The 17,876-nt window shown below is 36.2% G+C and overlaps 2 protein-coding genes across 5 annotated transcripts in view; both read right to left on the minus strand.

Annotated features, from left to right (window-relative positions):
- The window catches only part of LOC136024877 (phospholipase A and acyltransferase 3-like), a 35,594-nt gene extending 29,127 nt beyond the window's left edge, over positions 1-6,467 (minus strand). For 2 of the 3 annotated variants that reach the window (XM_065700406.1, XM_065700404.1), the window contains exon 1: positions 13-95. In XM_065700406.1, coding sequence (XP_065556478.1) covers positions 13-80 — 68 coding nt within the window. In that variant the 5' untranslated portion in view covers positions 81-95. Of the gene's footprint in view, positions 1-12; positions 96-6,275 lie in introns of those variants that run through there. The other variant, XM_065700405.1, reaches the window with a different exon arrangement.
- Positions 6,468-15,355: 8,888 nt separating this feature from the next.
- Positions 15,356-17,876, minus strand: part of LOC136024879 (phospholipase A and acyltransferase 3-like) — a 57,180-nt gene continuing 54,659 nt past the window's right edge. Inside the window, exon 6 of one of the 2 annotated variants that reach the window (XM_065700407.1) lies at positions 15,356-15,633. In XM_065700407.1, the coding sequence (XP_065556479.1) occupies positions 15,505-15,633 (129 nt within the window). In that variant the 3' untranslated portion in view covers positions 15,356-15,504. The remainder of the gene's footprint in view (positions 15,634-17,876) is intronic. The other variant, XM_065700408.1, reaches the window with a different exon arrangement.

The raw sequence follows: 17,876 nt of genomic DNA on the forward strand, positions 1-17,876 counted from the left end.
AAGGAAACTGACCTAATCTGGGCTTTCACTACAGCATCTGGTGGTAAGATGTTGCAGTGCTGTGGCAAGACAAGCAACATTTTCTCCAAAGATATTATTAGCTGGTCATACTTATCCTGTAATGATTCAAGTCTCAGATTTTTCAAAGGTATTGCAATGGAATATTATGAAAAAGGAACAAAAAAAAAACAATACATGGAGCAACACAATAATAAGACACAGCAGTTAACATAATTCTCAAAAAATCAGAAACACATAATGACTGAGGAAAGTATGGGAGGGATGTAGCTTTGACAACCTTGCCTGAGGAATTCAAAAAGAGACTTGACATGGAATGGGAGGCAAAATCATGGAGATTCCAGTGGCAAAGCACCTCCCAGACCTCACTACCATAACATTCTTGGAACACAAAGGAGAGTCAGCTTGGAGGATGATGCAGCTTGTCATACCCAACCATCTGGCACCATAAATCCAAAGTTGCTGTTGTGCCATGGTGCCAACTCTAAATTCTAAATTCATATTATGGTCCTTGAACCATATCTACCATGTGATCACTGTTACTGAGTGGGCTTAAATTGCATCTCTCCACCACTCTCAAGTCCCAATGGTTTGTTGCTTGACCTTAACATAGCAAACAGGTCTATTTCCATCATCCACTATGGAGCACCAGAGTTCTTGCAACTAATTTTGCTCTAAAGTGCAAATTAAGGTAATTAGGGTATAGCTATATAAATTTGGACAAAACAACATTTTATATTAATTTTCAGTTATCAGTTTCTTTTTCTCTGGTTTTATTTTTGAAAATGTAATTCCTGTTATAGTAGAATTTTATGCCATATCAATGGGTTTCTTCACAAAATTTACAAAATGTATCTGTGGATCTTTGAAACCTCATAAATTGGGATTGAGCATAGTTGTGAAGTTGGAAACAGCTTTGTTATGCTTCATTTAAGCAGAAGATCTATTTTGCAAGGTTTCACAGTAACTATTTCACAGTTGATATAATTGACCTACCAATAAATTAAACATACGGTACCACTTGGTGCCTTTTTTTTATGTTCTTTACAAATATAGCAAGCACTTCTATTGCAAATTCAAATTTAAGCTCTTTTTGAGCTCTTATAATTCTTCTTCCTTGAAGCCAAACTTTCAATTACATTATACATTTTTGGTCATTTTCTACAGAATAATACTAGGTTTTCTTAGCACCAAAATTACTTATAGTTAGGTTAAGTCAAAAAGTGCTTAAATTTGGATTTGGATGGCGCTGTGGGCGCTATAGATAGCTGACCCTTGTCATCCCAGTTTTTAGCTTTTTTGTGCTGTTTTTTCAAGTTTCCTGTAGTAATGGTATAAGTGACGAAGACTTAGTTTTCCTGACTTTGCTTAGTGATATTTTCATACAAATTGAATACGAGAAGATCTCTTTATTTGAGCCTTATTCACCTTGCTAGGTAACGGCGCCATCTATATACAACATCCATACATTAACCTAGATGGCGCTCGCACCATAGACCATCTGGAAAGTTTGGCCCTTTTTATGCATGAGATCAAAATCAAACACCCTAAGAAATTCATATACTGCTGAATGCAGTTGCTCACAGACTAGTAATTGGTGCGATGACCAACCAAGCAGGTATCAGCAGTTTGATGAAAACGCTCATTAAAATTAGACCCTATCCATTTTCACCACTAGCGCCATCCACCTTCATCTGTTTAAATGAACTTGGACTGTTGAAGGCTCCGCCAGGACCCGTTACTCTGTATGGACAGAAAAGAAGAAGACGGCGCGGAAAAAGAGCTGGAATGCGAGTTAAAACTAGACAAAGAGAGAACCCCAGTAAAGCAATTGAGACAATTGTCTCTGCCAGAACACTAAATTACCGACAACAAAAAGACAGGTTCGATATAGAAGTAAAAATTTCGAACCAGAAACCTCTGCCCTCCCTCTCAAGATATGAAGCAGGCCCATGCCCTGAAAGCCCTAGGCTACCCCTATCAACTCTGTCTCCCATCGCATACAATGCAAAGAAGCGTTTTCCTACATTCCTGCTTTGTAACGCATGTTCTCTTTGCAATAAAATAGATGAGATCGATGTAGTATTAAGGCAGAACAATGTTTCTGTCGCAGCCATAACTGAAACTTGGAACCTGACTGAAGTGACTGGAAAACTCACTGGTTATGCCCTATACCTCAGAACAAGACAAGCTCTTGGTGACCAGAGACTAGGTGGTGGAGTAGCCCTTTACGTACGTGAAGATATCCCAATGAAGGAGCTACGTGAACTCAAAAGCACTGAACATGAGGCTGTGTGGGTTTGGTGCAAATCATCAGCCATGTTGCATGCTTACTCATGCATCATCTTTGCTTCAATCTACTACCCTGAAAGTGCTAAAAACCGCCGTGATCTTGTCACATACCTCCAAAAGACTGTCAACCACCTTTGTGCTTTTTATGGAAACGCTGCTATTGTTCTGGCTGGGGACTTTAACCAAACCAAGAAAAGCTGGCTAGCATCATGCCTTTCCCTCAAGCAGGTTGTAAATTTTCAAACACATAAATCCAGCAGCATACTTGATTTAATCCTGACCAACTGTGAGACATATTACCAAATCCCTGAATCCCTTAGGCCACTTGCCTGTTCTGATCATAACGTTGTGCTCTGGTCAGCTGCCGCTTCAATACCCAAGCCTAAAATTAAGCATGTCAAGTACCGTCTGCTTACTGATTCAGCAATTTGCACCTATGGTCGATGGATAGCTACTTACCCTTTCCAGAAGTCTATGGAGACGAAAGCCTTGATAAAAAATGCCAACTGTTCAACAAAGTTCTCCATGCCAAATACCTCAAGTTTTTTCCTGAAAAGACTTTCACTAGATGTGAAAGTGATAAACCCTGGATAACCCCCCAAATCAAGAAACTAATCCGAAAAAAGTGCAAGCTTTCCCAAGAAGGAGATTTGCAAAATGTGAAAAAATTGCGAAATCACATTACCTCTCTCATGAGAAGTGCAAAGAAAGATTACAGGCATGAGAAATTTTCAGACAGTATTAGGCACAATAATCCCAGGAAATGGCACAGAGCAGTCAAGCAAATCACTGGCAAGTCCATTCATAACAGCATAAAAATAAGCCACCCTGACAGAACTTACACAACTGCTGATGAGGTTAATCAATACTTTACCTGCATCTGGACCTCATTTCCTTCTCCCACACAAGCCCAGAAGTCTGAAATACTTGACTCCTGCATAGATGAAGGTGAAGTTGTTTTCGATGAGATGACAACCTATAAGACCCTGATGAAGGTGAAAGTAAACTGTTCAGCTTATCCAGACAAACTTCCACCCAAACTGATTCAAGAATACGCCCCTTTCATTGCGAAACCACTCTCAGTGCTCATAAACCTTTGCTTTCGTATAGGGATCTTTCCATCTGTTTGGAAGAAAGCCTATGTTAGAATAATTCCAAAGGTTACCAACCCTAAGAGCTGCAACGAACTTAGACCTATTTCACAAACACCATGCCTGGCAAAAGTGGCCAAGACCTTTATCATGAGGGTCTTGCTTGATCAAATCAAGGGATCTATCAACCAGAGACAATACAGTGGACTGAGAGACTGTAATACCTCAGTGTACCTAGTGTGGATGTATGATAGTCTCCTTAAGTGGGTTAAAAAAGGTCACAGTTTTGTAGACCTTGGTGCCATAGATTTCTGAAAGGCATTTGATTTAATCAATCACATTGTAGCTGCCCTTAATCTCAAGCTAATGGGGGCTAAGAAAAAGACTCTTACGCTCATGTTGGACTTTCTCAGTCAGAGGATGCATTGTTGTTTGCTCTCTACAAAGGTGATGCCAATTCCAAATGGTCTTCATCCACATGTGGACCCCCTCAGGGCACTAAGCTTGCAGCTATTGTATTCTTGTCTGTAATTAACTTCCTCATAGCTGACTATTACGACTGCTACAAGTTTGTGGATGACCTGTCATTTATCCTGAAATATTTAGTACAAAACAGAGTTGTGATGCCACAATTCAGTTCAAATTTTTTCAGTGTTTTCACAAAAGAGTGTGCAGAGCTAAATCTTGAGATTAATGTGAACAAGTCAAAGATAGTGTGCTTTAACCCGCTAAAAAGTGATGTTATGGTGCCAAATGTTCCATTCTTTCTAACAAACAGTATCAAGATCCTTGGAGTTACTTTTTCCAATGACTTCAGCTTTACTGCACATATTGAAAACGTGGTTAAAAGTGCAAACGCTAGTCTACAGACCTTAAACAGTATGCATAGGTTCAGTGCAAACACAGAGAGTATTCAGTATGCATACATAGTGTATGTCTGCCCCAGTCTGGAATATGCATGCCCTCAGCACTTAGAACAGTATATCTTTGTCAGGAGCTTGAATCGGTTCAGAAGCAAGCAGTATCAATCATCTTGTGCTGCCATGACATCCCCTACAAAAAGGTTCTGGAAGTGCTAAGACTGCCGTTACTCCAAAACTGGTACAAGACTCTGATAATGAGTTTTGGAAAGTACTTGCTTTCTAAATCTCAGCACCATGACATTCTACCTGATCAACCTCCACCATCAAGAACAAGAAAGCAAGATAAGTTAGTTCCCGTTAAAGCAAGAACAAACTGATATGGTAATTCTTTTGTCCTGGTTTTCATCAAAATGTATAATAAGAGTTAATATTTATAGTTTGATTTATATTTACAAGTGCAGTTTGATTTTGTATATGTTGTAAAGAAACACAAATCAGCAATAGCTGTCAAGTTTTTGCTATTAAACCTGTCTACTACTACTACTACTTATATTTGTAAAGAACATAAAAAAGGCATTGAGTGGTGTATTCAATTTATTGGTAAGTCAATTATATGAACTATGAAATATTTACCCATTTCACTTTTATAAAACAAAGATCTTTAAAGATCATCCATCAAAGGTCAGGGCTATCCAGAGGGAGAAAGAGTAAAGGCAGTTACTTCAAAATACCTCCCCAGGACATACTTTAGTCCATAGACCCATCCCTAAAAGTTTCATTTTCATAACCTTACCCTCTTTCAAAGATAGCCAAAAGTAGCTAAAGTAGAATTTTAGCATAGATTAGTTCTGACTAAACAGTATAATATATTTCCTCTTTTTTGGGTAAAATTCTAGTTGATTGACTTTTGGGTATCTCAGAAAAAGGTTAGGTTAGGAAAATGAAACTTTCAGGGATGAGTCTGAGGGCTAAAGTATGTCCTGAGAAGGTATTTTGAAATACCCACCTCTACTCCTTTTCTCTCTAGAGGGCCCTGACCTTTAAATATATGTGTGTTATAAAAGTGAAACCTAGCAAAATAGATCTCCTGCTTGAATGAAGTACAACAAAATTGTTTTCAGCTTAAAAACTGCTTAATCCCAATTTATAAGGTTTTAAAGATATGCAAATACATTTCATAATTTGGGAAAAATAAAACATTGATATGGCTCAGAATTCTACTCAAATAACAGGAATTGCATTTTTAGAACTAAAGGTAGAAAAAAAGCAACTGGTAATATAGACCTGTCATGTAAGCAAATTTCAGGGCCCTTGGAAGCAGTGGAGGTGGGTACTTCAAAATACCTTCCCAGGACACACTTTAGCCTTTAGACCCATTCCTGAAAAAGTTTCATTTCCTAACCTAACCTCTTTCCAAGATAGCTAAAAGTCAATCAACTAGAATTTTACCCTTTCTTGTATTTGCAGATCCAGAGGAGGGGGAATTATAAATGGGATAACAGCCTAAATGACAATTTTTTCTCACTACCCAGTTATTTTAAGACTTCTGGTTATTAGGGGCTGTTTTGAGCCGTTTAACAGCTCAAAATGTACTGTACCAAAGAACTAATTACTATATTATGAAGGAGCAAAAACAAAGGTATAAAGTAATATATGCTTATTCACTTTGATCTTGGCTAAATTAGGTTGTAACTGGCAAATTTACCATTTTGAGTCCTTTAAAGACTCAAAATGTAATCTACACCCAAAACAATTATTAAATTACTTTATAGAAGAGCAAAAAAAAGCATCAGCTGATGTATACTCATTTTCATCCAAACTAGGCCTAAATTGTGTTTTAAGCTGCAAATTCACTGAAAGCTTTTTGAAACAAACAAAATCTTACTGACTTTGAAAAATATTACACCTGTTTACATGTAGCCATAGACAGGTTTAATTAGGCTAACTATTTGATCACCATATTGGGCATAACCTATTTCTAACAGGGAATTAATCATTAAATCTTTTTTACATTTCGGTAGCAGAAACTCTGGGGTCATCTGCAGCCTCAAGGCTAGGAGATTCTAAAGAACCCATTGTAGTAGAGCTAAAATAAAGTATAATAGAGTCTTCCCAGCCTCTTCAAGAGTGTATGCTTTCTTTTGCTATTATTATGGTGATATTAATGAAGAATTATGAAGCACCATCTACTGATCCGAAAATTTATGTTCGGCAGAAAAATCCGATTTCTGCTATACTGAGTTCTTTTTGCAAGTTCTATTTATATGGGCAAATTATAGACAATGTAAATGAATCGAAGATACTGGGATGCATTTTTGATAAGCAGTTAAGCTGGAATATTTATGTGCGATTATCAAAGACCACTTGCATGAAGCGTCTGAACATTTTAAAGGAAATTACAGCTGCCACATGTGGTTTACACCTTGATCTGTTATTGAATTTTTATGTAAAATACATTCGTAGTAAATTAGAATACGCTGTGGTGATATATGGATCTGTTTGTCCATCACTTCTGAATAATCTTGATGTCTTGCAAAATTCGGCTATCAGAACTGCTTACGGAGGTAGAAATACAACCCCAGTTCCATTCCCTTTTTACTTTCGGAAAGTGGCTTAGAAGACCTTGAATCAAGAAGAAACATAGCCTTTTTGAGATACATTAGAAGAATATTGCTAGCTGGTAAAAATCATCCTGTGAAATCACGGATCATAAAGAAAGGAAGAGCAGGCACCAAGAATCCGAAGAAGGTTAGAAATCAAATTAATTTTTGGGAAAAGGCTTCAGAAATTTCAGCATCCAAAGACGTAAATTTAAAGACTTCAAAATTTTTAAGTGTGTGTGAAATTCCTGCTATTGCTCCGTGGGAAATAATTGAGCCAAACTGCAATTTTTTATTTCCTACTGAAGAATATGATATGGACATGGAACTAAGAATAATACTAAACGACAAGTACAAAAATTACACTGAAATATATACTGAAGGTTTGAAGTTTGAGAGTCCTACAGCCGTAGGTGCTGCATTTTGGATTCCAAAAATGAAAGTTGTCGAAAAATATAAATTCTATCCTGAGGTATCAGTGTTTGTTGCTTAAGCATATGCCATTTTGAAAGCATTGGAGTTTGTAGTAAATATGGAAGACCATGAGGACATTCTGATATGTTCGGACTCATTGAGTGTCTTGGAAGCATTGAAAAATTTTGGAAGGTCTAAAGATCCATCAAGAGAAATATTGGTTTGTTATTTGTTACCAAACGTTGTTAGGACTGTTAAAAAGAAGGAGTATTTCCTTTCAATGGGTTCCTGCCCATGTGGGAATTAAAGGGAATGGGAGAGTAGATAGAGAAGTCAAAACCGCCGCACTAGAAGGTCAGAGTGAGTTGGATGTTCCTTCTCCAAGAATTGCACCTCAAATAGAGCTAATGAATAGAACAACCCACCATCAAAGCTTCCAGTATAACCTGAACTTATCAGGAAATTTGTTTGTAGCTACAAAGGAGCGGCGCAATAGAGAAGTTGTAATATATCAATTTTTGAACGGATGGCAATCGAGAATCGTATTTAGACTCAGATCAAGTCATCCTGGGCTTCGAATTTATAAAGCAAGGTTTGAAGGAGCTTGAGAAAGATGTGAATTTTATGACGTTGACGAAACTATTGAGTATTTTTTTTCTCAACTGTGATAGATATCCGAGTCAAAGTAAGGATATAGTGGAATTCTTTCGTGTAAGAAGAGTTCAGCCAAGTGTATATCATATTCTGAGTGGTCTCACCACATCAGAAGACAAAGTGCAGATACTTCAACTTGTTACAAAGCACTTAGAAGAAATCCACCAAGATTCTGGACTTTGAAATCAGTTATTGGAGTTCCAGAATTTACAAAGAAGGCTCTTAAGTGTCAAACAGAGGAGAGCATAATTCCTTCAACTTCAACTTTTGTAAGTTCTCAAATATCCGTTTCTATTTTCAGGTCATCTGTGTCTGACAATAGCTTCTTTTTTCTAAATTGTTTCTTGTTGCATCTTTTTCTTTCATTCTCCACTTAACCGAGATCCTCCTCTATCTCAATTTATCCAAAGCCTCCCTCTTTACATCTTCCCAAAAAAATTCCTATTTCCTTTAAATCTTTCTTTATGACATTCTCTCACCCTAACAGGGGGGCGCCTGCTTTCTGGTTAGCCCATGACACTTAGCCAAACAGAACAATCTTTGGTAACTGTCATCCTTCACCGCAATACATACCCTAGCAATCTAAACTTTTCTCTCAATATAATCTTAGAAAGTAGGATTGAACAACATTTCTAATTCTAGTATAGTCTACTGTTTGAAACACGGTCAGTCAGCCGGGTACCCAGAACAATCTGTAGACAATTTCTCTGAAAAACATCTAGCTAATCTTCATCCGCTCTCCAGGGCATCCATACTTCAGACCTATGTTTGACCAGTGTTCTCACTGTAGCTTCCAACATTCTATTCAAGGTTTGCAGACTTATATTTCAATTCTTCCAATATTTTTTTAAATGTGAAATACACCCTGAGCCTTGGCTATTCTACTTTTGACATATTCATTGCTCCCACCGTCTTCACTAATAATACTACCAAGGTAAGTGAAGTTGTCCACCTGATCAATTTTTTCGTTACCCAACATCACCCATCTTGACTTATCCCTAGTCTAAGCGATTCAGTCTTCTTAACATTTATTTTCAAAACCCATTCTAGCACCTTTAAATCGCAAAAACTCTAAGTTCATTCATTTTGCTCACACTTTCCTCTAGGATGCTTAAATCATCAGAATATTCTGAGTGCAGGAGATTTTTTCCTCCCCATTTAATTCCTTGGTCTCCCATTGCCTTTCTTGAGCTTCTTAAGGTAAAATCCATAAGATGATCCATATAAAGGAGGATAGAATACAACACTGCTTAACTCTTGATTTAATACAAAATCAGCTCCTAACGTCATTTCCTACCTTAACCGCAGCAGTGTTATTCTCGTAAGAGTTTTATTTATGCTTCTGATACATTTTCATACCACTTCACGGACGAGGCTGTTCAAAAGTGGAGCCTACAGATTTCGGTTATTGAATGTTGAAATATTCCGATTTTCAACAAACGTAAAGATGCCTTTTTTTTGAAAAGCTTCCCTAGAACCACCGCCACAATTGTGCGTGAAATAATACTACGCCCTTGTACAAAGCCCTATAGTCTGCTAGGCCAACGTTGGAAGAAATAGTACTACGAAATAATTATTTGAGAGGAATTACTCTCTAACTCTTCCAATGCCTTGTGGGCACATTTTGTATGGGTTGAATTCTACCGGATCCTTTGCTCGCCAGTCACTTATGTCAACTTGACATAAAGCCATAATTCAACTTGTCATAAAGCAAGTTAATAAGAAGCTCATAACTTTGAAAGGTGGCAATTCAATCGGAGAGGACTGCGGAACTTTCTGAAAGGAATTTGAGTTCTGCCTTCATGGCCTCTTATTTTTAAAGTTTCGTTCTTTTCAAATATGTGGATGACTTCACAAGAGCACGATTTCTACTGGAAACCAATTTTAAGAAATAGTCCCTGATAGCCGACACCTGGTTTAGAACTTCGTCTGTTGTCAGGTCAAGTTTTTGAACTTGTTTTCTTACCAGATTTTCTCCAAGCCTTTTAGTCTGCTAGGCCAGCGTCGGAAGAAATACTACTATGAAATAATTATCTGAGAGGCATTACTCTCCCACTCTTCCAATGCCTTGTGGGCACATTGTGTGTGGGTTGAATTCTACCGGATCCTTTGCTCGCCAGTCACTTCTGTCAAAAGCAAATCCGTTTCTCATAAAATCGGAATACTTTTTTTTATTTACATTTAGTCCGTCAGAACTGAGAGTCATATTTTCTAGAGACAAAAAATGCTCAAACATACAGTTAATCAAGTTACCTGTAAGAGCAGCTGTTGTGTTGCCACTGAAAACAGTCTTCAAATACCCATCGACAGCCTTCCCACCTGCCTCAGATGAAAACCGCACTAGTATCTATATACTTCCTTCGAATTTTCTCTAAAGTAGGAACTCCTTAGGTCTCAGGAGCTCTCTAAAGTAGGGCGAAAGCACCTCATTCACCAGATACATAACTGTTTGAGGCCCACTACAGAATTCACCCAGTATTGCTGTTCTAAACATTACCCGAAAAACTTTATTAATATCCTGACATGAATCTGCAGAAAAATGGAGTCTACAGGTCTTTGTACCCATATCAGTTAGACTTTCTGGCAGTCGTCTTTGAGGCAAGATAGACTCGAGCGGTTTACTGACTTTTTAGAGTCTTTATCAGGAGTGCAACTAAAAGATAGTCGCAATTGATTTAGGTTCAGTTTTAGCATAACTCGATTTTTGTGTCTTTTACTCCTAGAATGCAGCTCCAGAGCCTGAAGGGCTTTTACACAGCTAATGTGATGCTGCAAACGAAACATCCAAAACCACTTTCATCAGCAAAACCGGTGCACCATTCAAAAAAGATACGCGTCTTCGTATGCCTTTATTTCTTCAACCAAGACAAATCGAATTTGGTTTTGCCCATCTTAAGAAAAACAGACTATACTAGAACTTGTAACATAGGAAATTACATTTTGGCTACTTCGACAACTTTCAAAAATAGTTCAAAAGCCGGGAACTATAATACAAAGCATTCAAGGGAGGCTATAACAAAAGAGAAAACACAAAAAGTACTTCAGAGGAAAGGGGCGTCAACCTCTTTTGCTGCTTTCTGTCTAAAATTTTTATTATACCAGTAGTTAATCAATAGGTAGTACCATTACTATAGCCAGGAAAGATTTTTTTAGAAGTGACAGAAACGACTTTTTCTTTCCAAAAGCGACAAAAAAAATTGGCAAGAATAAAGTGAAAGAAAAATGAAAAGGTGACTCCACACGATCCCTGTCTGCGGGAGGAGTGGGAATGTAGCTTCCGATCTCTAACTGGAAAAATTCGTCATTTTTTAATGAAAATAGTCTAAAAAAAAACTATTTTCAAAACTCTCCTTTCAAGCTCATAAATTGTTAGGGGAAAACTTTGATGGACAAGGACAAAAATTATAGAAATATAAAGTGACTAGTGATGTTAGAACCCCATTAGCTAGTACTCAGAGATGGGGGATAAACCCAAGAATGCTAATGAAGGAAAACGCAAAGGGTAGGATAAGAATATTTAAATTTTCCTTGAATTAAAATACAAACAAGGTATTTTCATAGTCAAGGATTGAGTCTTGCTACGATAAAAATAACACCAAAACAAAGGTATTTCTTAAAATAAAAGGGGGAGGGGAATTTCATCCCCTTCACGTTCGTCTACTCTGTTAAAAATTCTAACATAAAAAAATAAATCGTGCTGTTAAAAATTAACGATTCCAAAATCTAGAAGCATGTTAACTGTGTTAAAAATTCTAACATAAAAAAATAAATCGTACTGATGAAAACTAACGATTCCAAAATCTAGAAGCATGTTAAATGGTTAAGAGGTTAAATTATTAATTTAGTGATATTCTTTTGAAGATTCTAGTAATTTTGTTTGCCTGGCAACTCTACCAGTGTGTAATGAAAGGTAATAACTTTTCTTACGTCTGTTTTGGTCTTCGCCACGTTTTATGTCTCCCAAAAAGTAAAAATAGAACAGTGGTCATAGATTATTAAGACAAGAATAATGTACGAACTGCACAAAAATTGTTAAAAGAAACTACATTATATTTAGAAAAAAATGCTATACGCAGAAAGTTTAGATTACTTTTAATTTTTTTGGGAAACTGAACCTTTGGTGCCAAAACCATGGGAAATTGCATCAAGGGTGACCCAGAGGGCACACTTGCAAAGCAGCTCAAGTAAAAATATCTCTCCCACCGGAAGTCCTATTAAGGCAAATAACTCCCCGTTGATTGCTACGGGATTTAATCAATAACTGATTGGGAATCACGGTCCATATTATATTACGAAAAATTATATACCCTACACTTTTCTCCAAACCCCAAAGATTTGAAATCGACTCTAGACGCAGCAAAAGCCTAAGTAATACGTTAATCTGTTAACTCTGACTAAGTTTGGTTGTTTATCCACAAATAGGTCTCGGATCCTATGCTCCAAAATTGGCTAAAATTGTGTTTTCTCAGTGGTAACACGTTCTCTGTTAACTTTCTCTTGTGTAACACAAAGGCTTAAGCAAGCTGTCAACTTTCAACTGGTAATTTTTTTTTACCATAGCCTAATTATAAACTTGAGTAGATTTCTATTTTTCAAATGTCAATTTCTAAAGAATTGACCATGTAAAGATGTCACAGGAAATACAAAATTCTGCAAACGAGGGAAATTAACCCAAAAGACCGGTTTAGGCCATAACAAAACATTAATGATTTAGTTCACTGCAAATTGAAACCCCTTTTGTAGTACAACATATGAACGTACATATGAAATAAAAAATTTCGTATGTTTAATAACCTACAGTGCTTGCAAATAAGTTTTAACGTAATGAATTTCAGCTCCTTTACCGTTCAGCTTTGAGCAACATAGCTCCTCCTTTTTTTCGATTCTTGCACTGTTGCTAAGATAGTCTGAGCCCAATTGTTTTGTTAAAACAGTATTAAGGATTGCAGCCAAGTTTTCATTTGGAAGTAATTACCGATTTATATAAATTTTCACCAAAAAAAAAAGAATTATTTATCGCAAATGTTGGAGATGCTATGGCACAAACTTTTTTTTTTAGAAATTGGTCTAAGTAGTAAAACAGAAACGTAACTTGTAAACTTGGCAAACTGAAGAACACTCATTGGCTTAACTTCAGATCACTGAACTCGTAGTTTGCGATAAGAGAAAGTTATCGCAGATGGCGGTGCTGCTAGGGCAAAATCAATTTTTTGAACTAGAAAATCAAAGATTTTTTATGTACACTTTTGTTTATTTTTGTTTGTTTGTCAAGGTACAGATCTTTCATGTTTTAATAGTTTAGTTAATTTGATAGAACCATGATCTATAATTATGCCACTCGATCTTCTGGGGAGATCAATAATCCATTGACTGTTTTGACCCGGTCGACGTCTTCTGTGCTTCATGGAGGGATCAGAAGTTGGAATAATTTTGATGAGAGTTTAAAAAATAAGTGATTTTTCTTTTTTCAAGAGTGAAATAAAAGAAATTCTTTTTACTAAGCATGAATTTTATTTCTTTTGTTTCATTTTTTTTTTGGGGGGGGAGGTGGTGTAAATAGAAAATAATTCAGTAATTTGTTCTGGCCTCTAGGGGTATGATTTTATTAGTATTGTTGAATTTGTTTGTTGTAAGGCTTGTGGTGCCGATTAGGTCGTACTATTGGTTTTATAATATTTTTTTTTCTTTGTCCTGCATTATTTTCTAACGTATTTTTGTCACCGTCAGACAAGTTTTTTGCTTCTCGGGGTGGCTGTTATTACTGTTTTTGTTTTGGTTTAATAATAAATGTTCTCTCTCTCTCTAAAAAAAAAACTTGGTATACTGAAGAGCAGTAGCTTCATTTTAGAGAATATGACTCGTGATTTAGGAAAACGACCCCTATTTTTAGATTATTGTCTTACTCTTAAATTATTTACCAAACTTTAGTTACCAGAACTTATTAGTTTTTAAATTGCCCTTTATATAGATTTGCAACACTGTTTAGCATCATAGTGACACAGCAATATTTCTGACATGAACGTCGTCATGATCCGTCTATTCTTTCATATTTATTTCCTCAGTATCAGTCTTACCAGGGTTTGAATTAGCGTCCTTGTCGATACCACAAGTGATTTTAGCGTTCTGTTTGATTATCTATTGGTAGGGTAGGCGTTCGATTTATAACATGTTGATATCACATCGGGTCTTTGCCGTCTTTTAATGACGGACTAAAAGGCTTTTGTTTTCCTTGCCAGCATGAAGATTATAAATTTAAGTGAAAAATTCAAAACGAAAGGTGAATTAACGATACTGTTTAAAAAAATTGATGGTTTATGTTCAAAAACCGTAAGGAGCATTAGGATAAAACAAGTAATTAATTAAAAGCTAACATTGGCTTGACTCATGCAGTTTTAGGTTTGAAACAACCACAAAAAAAATGTTGGATAAGCTACTCCATGTCCACGTAAAAAGGCACAAGTTAAACGCTAAAGAGCAAAAGGTCAAAAAGATTTCCATTGTGTGTAAACTTTGCTTAGGTAACTCAAATGTGGCTCTTTAAGCATGTGTTGCTGACTTCCAGTGAAGGTAGAATATACATTTTTCCAAAAATCTTTGTTTGGAAAAGATTAATAAATTTGTGAGTGAATCTTTAAGTAACCGAGTCCGTTTGCTTTATCGTTTTTTTTATAGCATAACTGAAGAATGTTGTAAATTGTTTCATTTTTTTCTAAAAAAAAAAATGTTCTTAAACGCTGTTATTCAGGTGGATTATTGATTTTTCAAAAATTTTAGTATTGCGTAAGTAATGTCTGTAGATCTAACTAAAGTAATTACACATAATCAGAGCCGCACCCCTCCAAAATTCCCAATTCTTATAATTCCATCCAATTTCATCTGCTTTCAAGGACTAACCAGATCAACTCTTCCTCAGAGGCGCCCAATCGCTGCAGCGTCAACCATTTGAAAATTTTCTCTTGCTAACTTAGATCCCACAATCGTTATTTACCATAGATTACGCCAAATAAATTACCCATAAACAAAACATAGATTCTAACTCGGTATGCCTATAATAATAGACATAGTACCAAACGTACAAACACTGGCCCTGTTTGTTAGTTGTGACTGTTTCTAAACAGCCTAAAATAGCTGAGGCCTTATCTCAAACACCAAAGCAAAAATGTAACCTGATGTAAATTTAGTGTGCTGATATATTTTGGATTTTATCTAACGAGTAAATCCTGTACCTTCAAGAGGGCTACCAGAAAATTATCGTGGAGGATGGGTAGAGGATTACCAAGGATTTGCCTCTTTGATAAATTTGAAAATATATTTTAAGTTTGTAATGGAAGGGGGTATAGTCCCCGCCTTTCTGATGCCACTGGCTAGCTTCATTTTAACAGCCAGGAAATCATGGAAAAATATGAGCGACGATAAAACGAAATTGTTATTAATTTCCTTTACTCCATTAAGATCAACTGACCAAACACAACAAATAATTGATGATAAAACACAACAAAATATAGAAATAAGAATCCCAGAGCACAAAATTACTGAGGCTCCTCTTTAAGTAGCTGAAAAGCAGACTTTACTTCAGTTGTTAATTGAACGTGCTGCAACACTACTTCCCACTTTAGAAGCAAGTTTAAGTACTTTTTGGCCCGTAGGTCCAGTAATTGGACCACCAATTCCCATGTTATGAAGAGCAGGAAATATAAGCTCCTATGAGAGAGGAAAAACATAATTAACTGACAGATATCATAAGTTTTCAACATAAAATGTTTCATAAATCCCATTTCCTAACAAATTTTGTCATAATTGAGTTTCATTGCGGATCAAATTGCTAATCGTTCCGTGCTTTTTATTAAGTCTGCTTGATTTGCAAAATGTAGCCTTTGTTTTCTACATGTTCATAATGTAATCTTTCTTTGTCCGCTTCTTTAGCCTTTTAGCCTTTTCTCTTCTTTTCTTCTTTTAGCCTTTTCTCCTTTTTGACCTATCTGATCAAATAAAAATAAATGTACACTTCGGCCTTGTTTTTTTTTTTTTTTTTTTTTTTTTTTTTTTTTTTTTTTTTTTTTTTTTTTTTTTTAAGTTTCTGCTGGGTTTGCCCCGTTGGATAATTAATTCTATGATAAGTGTAAAGTAGGACATTACTAACCTATTTCTGGCTGTATAAAAATAATTAAGAAGTTTCGGCATAGTTTGGTTAGGATACGCCACCTGAAAATTTTGATTATTAGTGTTTTTTTTCTTTATCAGCGTTTTTTCTTCATTAGTATTTATCTTTAATATTTTTCTTGTATTTTTCTCATTACTCAACTTGTTATTTTGTATCTTTAAACTGGGCAATAAAACACATATATTATATTAATACAGATTGATATAATAAATAAAATGATCAAATTACACTTAAATATCGAATCAAAATATGTTTAAATTACATGAAGTAAACAACTAATTAGTGATTTAAAATAACTAAAATTGACTTGTAACTGTAAGAAGAAATCGATCCCTGTAAAGTTCTCCATCATTCAATCCTGGTTTATGCTGTTTATGAACGAAGTTTGTTCAAAGAAGAATGAGACTGTCCCCCGTGAAGCAGTCCAGAACATTCGAGGACAATGATCCGCATAGAAGTCCATCGACGAGTTCTTGGGGCAAAAACATATAAAACTGTCTAAGAACTCTTAAAGTCCAGCTTCAAGTCTACGATCAACAAAAGAACTTAACATATGCAAGTCCACAGTGCAAAAAAATTCAAAAGAAAATTAGAACCAGAGAAAATTTTTCAAAATAGATATTATGACGGAAAGCACAGACAACGAATTAACGTCTACTCTGAAATGGTAGAGGCTACTGAAGACAAAGCAGACTTTTTAGATGGCAAAATAAATGAGGACGAAACAATACTCTCCCAAAACGACCCTGAGAACATACACCACTATTCCAAGTTGCACATAAAGACACGTCCTTACCCCATTAAATCAAGAAGAGCAAATCCAGCGGTGAAACCCATGTTCACTGTCTTACTTGAGAACCCTAGGATGTGATGTACCTTAAGTGCAAATTGTCAATATCACTCACTAAAGGGATGCCCTTGGGCGACTGCACAGAAATGAGAAGAGAGAACAACGAGGGATTGTGTATAAACAAAAGATTCACCATGATAATGGTAAGAGCAACATTGTTTTCAATAAAGCGTCAACCTGGCCCAGAAAAGTGATAAGTTTACCACATCCTACCCATGTTCCTGATTTAAGCCCAGCAGATGCCTTCCTGTTCACCCAAATTACAATATTTTTCGTTAAATATCCTGCTACGATCCCTCTGTCTAGGCTGTTCGTCAGCGGATTTTTGAGGTAGACGACCGGTTTTTCAATTTTATTTGTACCTAACATACTAGCAGAATTAGAACATTGTAGTTTTACCGGTTTATTAGTTGTCATTTTTTCTCTGTTCTTTCCTGGCCATGGATACTTAATTAGGAGGTACTATTGAAGTTGCTTTTTTTTGTCTGAGAGGTGAGCTTATTGGTACTGCTTTACGCTATATTATGTTAACTTTTTGGACACGAATCTTATCTTTATCTTATATACTTGCTCATCTTTCCTATATATTATACTATCTTATAAATTTTAAATCTTGTATAATCCTTGATTAAAGCTCCTATGAACTAGGTTGAGTTTAAATAAACTGGATAGTCCTGATGGCTCGGGAGGTGAGGTCCCCCTCATCAGGTTAGTCTAGTCTTTTGTCCATTATTAAACATGAGCAAAATCCAACTGCGGTCTGCTCATCGTGGTAGTCAAGTGAAAACGGCCAGAACTTCTTATCCAAATTCTGCCTAGACCACAGAGGATACCGTCAGGGAGTGGAGACCTGAACGGCTCGATATATTAGCATGAAACGTCCAAATTCAAGTAAGTGTGAATATTCCAACCCATACTACGGAACTCCCAGCA

Source organism: Artemia franciscana, chromosome 3, assembly GCF_032884065.1.
Source record: "Artemia franciscana chromosome 3, ASM3288406v1, whole genome shotgun sequence".
Classification (NCBI taxonomy): domain Eukaryota; kingdom Metazoa; phylum Arthropoda; class Branchiopoda; order Anostraca; family Artemiidae; genus Artemia; species Artemia franciscana.